At 37.8% G+C, this 12664-nt stretch overlaps 1 protein-coding gene across 4 annotated transcripts in view; it reads right to left on the bottom strand.

Annotated features, from left to right (window-relative positions):
• Positions 1-12664, bottom strand: part of fstl5 (follistatin-like 5) — a 274862-nt gene that overhangs the window by 32767 nt on the left and 229431 nt on the right. For all 4 annotated transcript variants that reach the window (XM_049483812.1, XM_049483813.1, XM_049483811.1 and 1 more), the window contains 2 exons: positions 7619-7645; positions 7297-7415 (listed from right to left, as the gene is read on the bottom strand). In XM_049483812.1, coding sequence (XP_049339769.1) covers positions 7297-7415; positions 7619-7645 — 146 coding nt within the window. The remainder of the gene's footprint in view (positions 1-7296; positions 7416-7618; positions 7646-12664) is intronic.

A 12664-nucleotide genomic window follows, 5' to 3' on the forward strand; every position in this document is an offset into this window, starting at 1 on the left:
ACCTGAGAGCAGTCCCGCTGCTTTCCCTTCTGCTGAGTTAATATGATTACTGAACAACACTCTGCTGCAAATCAGCCCCGTTCCTCCGAGTGGACTCTCCGCCGCCCCGCGGGCTCCGCATTTGACCCGAGATAACAAGTACCATTGTTTCAAGCTGAGGCTTCGAAGATTAACTCCGGGCCTGATAGCACTCGAGCGAGCCGGTTGCCACAGGAGACGGGCGCTCCTTCAAGCTCCTCTGTGGTCATCAGATGAATGAGTTCTCACCTCTTTAGCACAGGAGCAGACTGCCCGCGGCCCGCAGACCACTCAGTAACACTCCCGCCGCGTCTGCCGCCATAGAGACGGGGCTGCCAATGAACACTGCCCTCGCAATTACTCACTGCCCACCTGCATGCCACCGCTCCGGCTAAACGCCTGATAATTGCTGTAAGAAAGCCTGGCTGTTCCTATTCATATGAAGTGGAAAGTGCTCACAGGACCCGGCTCACTGTTTCCAGTGTGTTTCCGCTATTAAACGTCTATGGATATGTGCCTCTGATGTATGCGATCATACTGAAATAAATGGAAACAGAGCTTTAAGTCAAGTCAAGATAAGTCAAGAGGCTTTTGTTGTCAATACATCTGAGTACAGGTACACAGTGTAATGAAATTACGTTCCTCCGGAACCATGGTGCAACATGGAACAACAAGCAATAGACAACATAAAGTGCAGGAGTGACGACATAAACTATAAAACACTAAATAACAATAAATCCAATAAATACAAAGGCCAAGACAATTTAAAGACAGGACAGTGCCGTACAGATACGGTATAGTAAACTGTATAGTGAGGATAAGGTGCAGAGATGTGTAACATACTGTAACATATAGAACATATATAATCACAGCTGTTACTGAGGTAGAGAGTTGATGAGAGTAGCAGCAAATATTGCTGATAGGAATAAAGACATTTCAGTCTCTGTGTGCTGAGTGGGTGTTTGAAGGTGAAGTTCAGTCTTTGTGTGAGTGTGTTGTTGGGTGTGTGGTGGGTGGGGTGGGGTTCAGCTCTGTCTCTGTGTGTTGAGGAGTCTGACTGCCTGGTGGAAGAAGCTGTTACAGAGGCTGGTAACTCTGATGATCTTATCTTGAGCAAAATAGGAACCTTTTGGTCTTCCTTCCCTGTGCGGTCCTGATGAGAGCCAGTTTCATCATGATGTTACTGATGGTCTTTGACACTGCACTTGAATTGTGTATATCTACACTTGTGTACGACTGCACTTGACTTATACGCGACTACACAAATTTCTTAAAAAAGTTCTTAAAATGTTTCAGATTGACTGACCTTCATTTTTCACCTCAAGTATTTTTTTCTTTACTTACTCGAGTAGTTCTTGCCATATTATGGATTAAAACATTACTCAAATATATTCACTGTATTATACCAACTCTACCTCCTTTACAACTTTAAAACTGATGCTCTTAAACACATTAAGAGGCAAAAAATTCAATAAATTAACTCTAAACTCTTGACAAGTTCAGCACAGCTGTTAACTGAAAGTGTCATGTCCTTGCCCTGTCCCTCATCAGCCTCCTTGTTTTTCCCTTCCTTTGTTTGTTTCCAAAGCCATGTGCTGAGAGCACATGACTCTCACCTTGTCTTCGCCCATGTCTTTAGTGCTTCCACCTGTTTCTATTCGTAGCTCCGCCTCCTCATCAGTGGTCGCAGGTGTTTCCCATTCCCCTTGTGTGTATTTAAGCCCCTGTGTTTGAGCATGTGGTGGTCTGGTCTTGTGTGTGTGTTTGATGCTGTCAGGTTGCTGGTTTTTGTTTTATGTTTTGTAGTTTATTCTATGTCAATTCCAGTAGTCCTGTCTTTTAATGTATCTTGTTTTGAGTTTAGTTTTTGTTTGTTTGTTTACTTGTAAATAAGTATGACAAACCTAAAAGAAAGCCTGAATTCCAGGTGGCTCTACATCATAAATCTGACTGAGAAAATCCAGTCAAAATGTGCAAAGCTGTCATCTAAATCAAAAATCTAAAAGATATTCTGCTTTGTTTAACATTTTTGTTTACTAAATAATTCCATATGTTTTATTAAGAATCTTCAATGCAGAACATTAAAAGGTGTTTTCAGTCTTTTGACTGGTACTGTATGTATTAAGTGCCTAAGCAGGCCTGTTTTTAAATGGACCTGTCCGTCTAAACTGGAGTGGAGTGCTAAACTGAAGTGCTTTTCCAAAATGGAGTGAAATATTACAACCAAAGGTGATAAAGCGAGATACAGAAATATCAATGTTCCTCATGAGCATGGGTATATGAAAATGTGTTTAGTTTGTTGTATATATTGTATATGTAAGATAAAAGCATGATTATAGACTATATAGATTATAAACATATTTTTGAGATGTGAATTGTGTTCATGAGTGAGTATAAAAGGTGAAATCGACAAGAAAATAACGATATATATATTTTTTTAACTCAAGTTTTTTGACATGATCAAATCTTTACAAATGCTACATTAAATGGTATATCAAAATGGTAATATTACCTAATAGTAACATATATTTTAATATATATTTTAATGTATATGAGTTAAATAACACAAATTCTCACTCATTCTCACTGTGTATTGCTGTTAACAATAATGAATAGATCATCATATTTTTGATCTATATTACTGCATGTGAATTTGAATGTACGAAGCAGAGTCAGGAAGCATCAGGGTGGTGGTCTATAAGCAGAGTCGTGTAGAGAAATGCTGTCGTCAGTTTCCTTTAACGTTCCTCCCCAGACAGCGTTTGTGTTGAGGCGTGCCATTACGGCCTGACGTGTGACTGATGTTCTAATAAAGCCTGAATCTCTCGGGAGGCTGAGAGTCAGACTCTGCATTCACACACACTCTCTCACACAACCACACACACACACACACAGGAGCTCCACACTAATGCTGCTGCCTCATCAGCGGCCCGAGCGACCGTACCATCAAACAGCCAGACGAGGAGAAAACGCTCATTTAAGAACATGTGTAAATCTCCCAGTCATCTATCAGCCACCCCCGAGATGAGAAACACTGAAGGGGTGGTTAGGAAATTCGTTTATATCAAAACTGAGATCCAGATTCATCACATCACTGCCTCATGGGAGCTTCCAGCCTCCCGGTTCAGAGGAAGCTCAGCGCTAATTAGATGGAGTTGAAATATAGGAGAGATGACAGGCCAGAAGCTCGCGTTTCTGTGTGTATATACTTCTGACTGGAGGTCTACCTAAAATTATATTTTGACAGTTTTTTGTCACATTCAATAATAATAAAAAAATATTACAATTAAAATTAGGATTTTTAGTAATGTTTAGGGGTAAAGTATCCCTCCAATAATGAGGACAATTAAAATTGACCTTATCGTGCACTCTGCACAAGGCGCATAGCGATGCACGTTGCTATCTTACACCCCATCAACAGTCTATTTTCACGCCTTGCACACGTGTCCTTAACATAGTGTTGGAGTTTAGGAATAAATCTACACTGATGGGCATGGTGCTCTGGACGTGACGTGTGCTCAGGTAAATTTCTGGCATGTTTTTTCTTGGTTGCAAAAACACAGGTGCGCCACTGACTGATTAAAGCCAGGACAACACCACATACCATCACTTCTTTACCACAGCAAAAAACATCTCACCTAGAGCCTTCAGCAGTCAACTATAAAAATAAAATATACTTAAAAATCAGCACAGTAACTATGAGTTTTTATTAGTTATATTGTTTTCTGACATTTAGAAGGATTTATATTATGTATTATGTTATTATATTTATGTTCACTACACAGACTTAATAACTGTAGCTTAATATAGCAGATATAATCATTCTGCTCTGTGAGAATTTGACAGATGCTCGTTCTTACTTATTCTCTCTCTTATATCCTGCAGTTTTGAAAATAAAAGTGTAAAAGAAAAAAGCATTTAGACTGAACATGAATTTATTTTATGCCACTTTGCTATTATTTAACTGAAATTCATGTTTATATTTGGCATATTTCATATTATTATTATTATTATTATTATTATTATTATTATTATTAGTAGTAGTAGTATTAGTATTAGTATTAGTATTATTAATAAAATATATTAATTCATTAATTAAAGTCTTGTTCAGCGCTCTAAAATGATGCACGCACGGCATGGCGGAGTGTGGCATTGCCTCTGTTTTGTTAAAAAAAAATGTTTTACTAAATAAGGTCGGATCAAGTGTAGTTCAAACAGCAATGCAATGGTATAAAACACTCTATAACCACCATCTTAATCAGTCTAAATGTGCTCCGCCTCTCTCTTTTACAGTGCAGGGAGCTAAGTTCAGAGCAAGGCTACAAGTATAATCTAAAACTCAGTTCAGTTAAATCAACTTAAAATAAATAAGGACCTGTAAAGTTAATCAAGTATTGTTAAATATAAAGGACAGGTTGAGGTTTTGGTGCTGTTTCCATGATTTGAAAGTAAAACTAAAAAGTCAGTTAATTAGTGTTGCAAACTCAGCTTTTACATCAACAATAAACAGAATAAAGAATAAAATAATATTACTCTTCCCTTAAATGAGCTGCTGGCGTATATTTACAGCGTGAACATGCAGGTCAATATCCTCTGCTGAGACACACAAAGCGCAGCACTCTTAAGATAGAAATGTGCCAAAGTCAGAGCTCACCTGCTTCATAAAGGGAAAGACGACTGGCACACTGATTGGCTTATTTTACGTTACGTCCAAAACACACCCATGATTATTTCGAGAGTTAGTACATGGCTTTTGCGAGTTTCGAGCTGCACAATGCATACTTTTTGTACCCTTGTGATACCAAAGACACAGAAAAGTGCAACTGATTGGTGCACTATAGATTGCTAAAATAGGGCCCAAAGATTTCATGGGCACAATCTTTAAAAGCATGCTGAAGTGATATATACTAAAAGATTTAAAAAGATAAAGTATTATTTACTCCTAAAACTGTGGAATTCTCATTGCAGCACTTTTTTGGACCTACACCGACCCTCTATCTGATTATTTCTCCAGTTCTATTTGGAATTTAAAGCTGTGATAATGAACGTGTTAATGGGGAACATCAGTAAAACTCGCTCTGCTCCGGAGCTTGTTGACGGCTCTATTCCTTCTCTGGGCTTTTAAACGCCGGGTCTCAGACGTAACGCCGTTAATGAGCAGTCTTATGCACAATTTGCGTGATTAGTAAGCCTGAGTAAACTGAATATTAATTTCAGATGCGCTGCAGATTCATGCTGAGGCCGAGTCAGGGCACACTCTGCACTACGCTTTCACACATGAGCACATCTGGCCCTGAACGTCTGAAATCGCTCTAGTGTTATTAAAGCCAAGCCTTCTAAACTCAGCAAATACTTATGAATATTTCAGGATTTAATTGGCAAAACTGATTGTGGGAAAAACAAACAATCATAAATTATTTCAGGTCTGGGAAACGTTCGTTTACATACAGAGAAGCTAACTTTAGCTTGGGTTATCCAATAAGAGTGAACATATTAATGTATTATTAATAAATGCACTGCTCAGCGTGAACTGGACACAGAATGATTATGAGTGATTCTATACAACTGCTTCAATTTAAGTAGAGTAGTTCTATAAATGTTATGCAAAACCTGTGTAACAATACATTTTTCAAGATGTACTATAACTAAATAACACATTATTACACATATAGACAAAAGATAACCTTAAAAGAACGTTTTACATTTTATATAGCTTTATTTGATGTGTGGGGGTGGAGGGTTTTAATTATGAAGTATGAATTATTTTAAGTGTAATAATAACATTTTTGTCACATTTTATTGGTAACAAATTTCAATAGGTTTAAAATTTGTATAATAATATAAATATTCATAGGAATAAACTGTAATGTCTCAACAAATTATTAATTGACACTGGTTATGCTATTATTAGACAGTACTAAATTTGTATGCTTTAAAAATAATGATTAGAGACATTACTGAAAGCATTCTAATGATTAATAATGTCTTAACTAGTTTCAATTAATAATTAGTTAAGACATTGTGCCTTGAATACTGTTAATCGATGTACCTTTAATGTAACATATCCTTAAGTGTTACCATCACTTCTTTTTGAGATCTTTTTTTTTGCTTTCTTTTGAGATCTTTTTTTTTGTTTCTTTTGTTTTCTTACTTATCTTATTTTTTCTTTTCTTATACCCTCTGCCAACAGTCACCCCTCTACAAAGGCGCAACAGTGAGGTCTGGTTTGACTGAGGTTTATATAGGGTGCTGCACAGGTGCAGCAATTCTGATAATTCTGGGAGTCTTGAGTTTTGAGATTCAACTCTACAATTTCTTCTCTTATATCCACCAGCCTATGCTAACTTTCAGTAAAATTGTTCACCCTGTTGATGCATGCATGACAGGAAAATATGATTTCTGAATAATCTAAAGTATTGCAAATAAGTTAATGCTTGTTCTGGGCACAGATGGAAATTATCATCTGCCTTTAACCCATATGAGCAGTAAATACACACATACACACACACAGAAGACACACACACACAGGGAGATATATATATGGTATGCATGCCCAGAGTGGCGGCCTGCTAAACCAGGCTATTAAACCCATAACCTTGTCAGTGATGACCTGGTGCAAAAACCTAAATAAAGCTGTAATAATGCAACTCTATTATGATTATTAAATCAGTTTGGGATTTTTTAATAAATACTTTCTTACTTTTCCTTAAGTAGTATTTTAAATGACTAATTTTCTTCTACTTGCGTAAGTGTTATTTTAAAGTACTTTTACTTCAGTACATTCTGTTTTCGGCTACCCTACCCACCTCTGCCTGAATCGCTTAAAAAATTGTTCTAGTATTACTAAAGCCAAGCATTCTGAACTGCTATTAGTGACAGCAAATGTATTTATTAAGTTATAAATATTTCATGAGCTAATTGGCGAAGAAGAACATAATAAATAATTTCAGGTCTGGAAAATTTTCCTTTATCCACATGAATGCTGACTTTAGCTTTGGTTATCCGATAAGTGTGTACATATTAATGTATTATTAATGAACTTGAACTTGAGCTAGGTCATAATCCATCCAGCTCAATCATACTGAGCTTATAAATAATTCTATACAAAATCTAAAACAAATATTTGGTGGAATGAAAGTTGAGCTTGTTTTCTTCCAACTGTTTGGGCAAACATCCCTCATAAACATGACTTATTCACGGACGATCCCAAACCCCGGGTGAAACAGGAGGCTTTTAGTGCGGCGAGGTGATTTAATAATGCTTTATGAGGCCGCTCACCTGCAGGCCCAGGAGCTTCTCGCTGGGTTTGATGTGCCGCTGGATCTCGCAGGCCACCGGCTGGATGACTTTGATGCCGTCCTCGTAAAAAACGTAGAACATATTACCGATCCCCAGACCTGCAGAGCGCGAGAGAGATACGCTCAGTGAATGCTGGCCAGCAGGGTTGACTTAACAAAGCACTCGGTCAAACAAAAAGCTGTAAACAATATAGACTAGAAAACACAATACAAGAGAAACAGATCTGAGTACAATAAACACTCAACCAAATCCCATCAGTCACTGAATAGTCAAGCCTGAGAAAAATGAGAACATTACCCACCTTCTTCTCTCCAGAGGATGTTCGCCACTACAAGAGAAGGGAGAGAGAGGGAAAAAACATTAAAAACGAGGGAAAATAAGCAATTTATGTGTTCCAACAACTTTCTTCACTTTTATCTGGAAAGTTCTACAGAATTGAACAGATCTAACAGGTAGTCTGTGCAGCAGGGATTCACTTTTTTTAAGTAATAAGTTTTTAAAAAACTTTAGCAAAAAACACATTTGCTTCATAGGTTTTCTTTAAGTTTGCCACTTTTTCAGAATTACTTAACTTATATAGAATAAAAGTATTTTGTCCTAATTTCCAAAGAAAGATGAATTAGGAAACTTTAATAAAAATATATATATTTTTAACATCCCAGCTGGTTGTGATTTGATTGTGTCACCAGTAATCTCATAGACCTATAAAAAATGATTCCATAATTTCCCTTCTTTAGGGCCCTATCTTACACCCTGTGCAAGGTGTGTTGTGATGCTCATTGCTATCTTACACCCCAGCAACAGTCTATTTTCACACCTTGCATCTGCGTCGTTTAAACAGCAACAGTGCTTGTGATATATCTACGCCGATAGGTGTGGTGGTCTTGAAGTGAGGTGTGTTCAGGTAAATTACTGGAGTATTGCTATCTTGGCAATGGAAAACACAGGTGCACCACTGACCGAAAACAACCAAGACAGACATCAACCTTCAGATGTTCATCTTTGCAATCTTGGCACTGAATTGTTAACACAGGCTCATCCCCAACATGTGTACACCCAGCTTGTTATGCACACACGGACACGCAGCAGTGCACAAACCCATAGTGCATGCCTGTTGGCAGCTATGCAAACATTCACATCAACAATCAACAGAATGAACGAGCGGGTACGTTTTCTCTGCTGGGAAGAGTTGGACACGTCCATGTGGCTGCGCCCCTGAATTAGCAATACACCAAAGGTAGAGAGTGCACCTGGCTCTTAAAGGGAATGGCAAGTGACTCACTGATTTATTGGTTACATGTTGCATGTTAAGCCCAACACACCCATGATTAATCAAAATAATTATTACATGCCTTTTGTACACTTTTACTTGTACTTCTCCTGTCATTATGATAGCAAAGACACACTGACATGCCCTAAATCAAGCTGCATGGAGCAGGGTTGACGGCTCACCTATCAATAGCTAAAACAGGGCCCTGAAAGTGATACAGTTTGTTTGATGAATTCCTCCTTTACAAACAAAACACTCTATTTCAGACTTACTGAAATGATTTTAGGTTTTCCTCATCAGGATTGCTCCAGGAAAGGGGGATTTAACTTTGTTTGCAATTGTGAGTTATATTAACATAAAGGATTTGATTGTCTATCTTTTTCAATGGAAAGCAAAATTTTATTGCAATAAATCAAATCAAATTATTGCACATGATATCAGTTCATTGCTGACAATCATTTATTTATTAGTTTGAGGCCAGCCTGTTTGAATCCGAGCACATACTGTAGCTTTAGCATTTAGCATTAGCCCCTTATTTTTACTTGGCAATCAGCATAAATCACGATCACTCTCGCATTAAAATCAATAACTGAAATTACTTATAATTTAAAACCTATAAAACTGGCCTTACAGCTATCAATTGGCTACAGAGCATGAAAAGGCGCGTGCTGCACAATTAACTCTCAAATAATTCCCACAGTGCTTCAGTACAGGATTAATGAGCTTTTCCTGCTCCATAAAGGGGGGAAATTCTGATCCCGGCGCCAACTTTTAGAGCTTCGTCATGAAGCGGGTGGCCATTACCCAGAAAAGCAGACACAACAGATGTGCCATTATTATTTATGGATGCCATTTGTCAGGGCAACGTTCAATTGATGAATATTCCTCATTATCGAGGAATGACCGCTACATTAACGGCAATAATGGGCGCGAGCGCGTTGTTCTACTGTGCGGTGGTGCTCGCGTCCAGATTGCAGCGACGTGACCTCCAACGCCTCCTCAACCTTTCTCCCTCTGTCCAATTCTCCTCCCACCTCCATCACACAGCGGCTCGCAAAGTAATCTAACACAGTTCAGCTCTGATTCTAATCTTACTCATGCTATTCTCCCTCTCTCACTTTCTCTCGCTTTCTCTCTCTTTTTCTCTCGTTCTCTACATAAGCACTCAAGAAATTGAAGTGCTGGCAGAACCAGCTTTGGGATTCCAATCTCAGTCAAAGTGCTGAATCATTTCCTTCATATACATTTCTGTGCAAAGTTCTTTGAGAACAAGAACAAGCGCATTAAGAGAGACGAGAAAACCAAAAACAATGAAATAAAGAAATGAAGAAAATGAAGAAAATGAGAAAAAAATATGAGATTAGAGACTAACAACAATGAAGGAAACGAACAGTAGGGAATCTCTGGAAAAGCTCCATCAGTTTACAGAGCCGACAGAGAAGGAGGTTTAAAAAAAATAAATAAAATAAATAAAAAAGCGATGAGATCTGTGCAGACCGTGTCTTCTCCAATAACGCCGGGTATTGATGCTATTCATCACCAGGCAGGGAGATCTGGAGAGTTCTGATCATATACACGCCTCATATATCACACTGCTGCTCATGCTTATGTTGGGGAGAAACAACAATAGGGACGTTTTGTTTGAACTGGTCAGAAAGGCTAGAGACAAAGAAAGCTGTAACATCTTAAATATGTTTTTCAATTATAGAGGTGATCCATATTGTACTTATATAGGCAATGTATTAAAATAATATTGAGTAGATAAAAACTCTCCAGCATCTTCATTTTTGCCATTTACTTTTAAAAAAATAGTTTTTTATCTTATTGGTTGTTATTTAGAATGAGTTCATGAGTTTCATTTTCAAAATAAGAGTTTTTTTTACATTGACGTCCATTGAAAGTCCACTTAAGTCCACTGATTCCTTCTGTAAATTCCTTCTGACATTTTTGACATACAATGTTTTTTTTGTTACTACTTTACAATAAGACAGAGACAGAAACAATTAAGAGACCACTTCAGTTTCTGAATCAGTTTCTCTGATTTTGCTATTTATACACATATGTTTAAATAAAATAAACATTGTTGTTTTATTCTATAAACTACGGACAGCATTTCTCCCAAATTCCAAATAAAAATATTGTAATTTAGAGCATTTATTTGCAGAAAATGAGAAATGGCTGAAATAACAACAAAAAAAAAAAGATGCAGAGCTTTTAGACCTTAAATAATGCAAATAAAAATAGTTCATCTTCATAAAGTTTTAGTTCAGAAATCAATATTTGGTGGAATAACCCTCGTAGTAATCCCAGTTTTCATACATCTTGGCATGTTCTTCTCCACCAGTCTTACACACTGCTTTTGGATAACTTTATGCCACTCCTGGTGCAACGATTCAAGCAGTTTAGTTTGGTTTGATGGCTTGTAATCCTCCATCTTCCTCTTGATTATATTCCAGAGGTTTTCAATTTTTTTCCAGAGCTGTATAAATTAATAATCTCAAATATTTGAGATTATTTGATTTTTACAAGGTGTTACAGCAAAAACCAAAGCATGCTTACATTTTTTATGTACAAAAACTACTTCTGAATTTCTTCTGATCAGCCAGTGGATGAACCTCCAACAGGATCCATATCAATTCATTCATGCTTTTATTCATTATCTAATCTGGATATTCTGATGTTTTTGTTGAAGATCAGTAGCTCCATGTAAAATATGAACATAAGGAATGTGATAAAAGCCGTATGAAACGATGAATATGAACCTATTCCGTGCGCAGGCACTATCAGGCGATATGCAGAGAGAATAAATGAAAAACTCCTGGGTTTAAAGCTGTAATGGGCCGAGAACGCTGAGGCTGTAGCAGGTATACTGCCTTCAAGACATCATCTACATAAGAATGAAAAGGCAATCATCACAGCGCTCCTCAGTCTCAGGCCACAATTTCTGATGCTGTCTGACTCAATTCTCCTCATTCTGATCTCGGCATGATATTCCCCATTACCAGCGCAGAGCCGCTACTCGCACACTGAACTGTTCTACAGAGTTCTACACTCAAAATGATAAACGATGAACTGATGTGGGCTATAGGTTTAAATTTGCCTGAGCAGAATCAATGTGACATTTCATTTTCTTCTGGTCCTGTAGCAAAAGTTTTGGAACCTTAACATTGGCCAGAACCCAGTAACAACACCTTGTAAACACAGCTCTGTAACCAGCTAAAAATCTGGTGGTTTGAGGAACCAGGGTATTTATAAAGCTTGAAAAAATTAAACAAGGCTTAAAACTAACCATCTCATTAAAGAAAAACTCTGGTGTGAAATGGACTTGGGCTGTAGTGAAACAAGTACTATAACAAGTATGAACGTTTATCGAATATTCCACCACCTTTGTCCCTCAGCATCCTGAAATACAGTGCAATTTACAGTTTAGCCGATGCTCTGATCAAGCTTACAATTCTAGAGATAGGGGCATAGCAATGAAATCACTATTTTTTACGCCATTAACAAGCTCAAAGTAGCTCCAAACTTCATTGGCAAAATTCTGAGGGACCGGACATTTAAAACAAGGCACTCAGAGCTTTGAAAGTACACAGATAATTTCTTAAAAACACTGAGTACCTTGAGGTAGTTCTCCGAGCAGCACCATCTTGAAATTAGGTCATGATACGTCTACTGACGAGCACGAATGAACAGGTAGGATAGGGGAACATATTGTGTCCTTGTGAAATGACACACTGAAGTGCATAGAGCCACGGTATCCAGGGTAATGTCAGCATACCACCAAGAAGGACTAACCACTTCCAACAGGATTAACTGTGGACGCTGTAAGAGGAAGCTGTCTGAAAGGGATGTTCGGGTGCTAACCTGGATTGTATCCAAAAAACATAAAACCACGGCTGCCCAAATTACGGCAGAATTCAATGTACACCTCAACTCTCCTGTTTCCACCAGAACTGTCCGACTTCTCTAGTGTGGACTGATGTGCGACATCAATTATCCTGTGCCAAGTGTTCCTTAAGGAAACTATGGAGGAACCTTAAAGGTGATTTTATCCTGCTATATGTACCAGACTTAAGT

Source organism: Astyanax mexicanus, chromosome 10 (assembly GCF_023375975.1).
Source record: "Astyanax mexicanus isolate ESR-SI-001 chromosome 10, AstMex3_surface, whole genome shotgun sequence".
NCBI classification, from domain to species: domain Eukaryota; kingdom Metazoa; phylum Chordata; class Actinopteri; order Characiformes; family Acestrorhamphidae; genus Astyanax; species Astyanax mexicanus.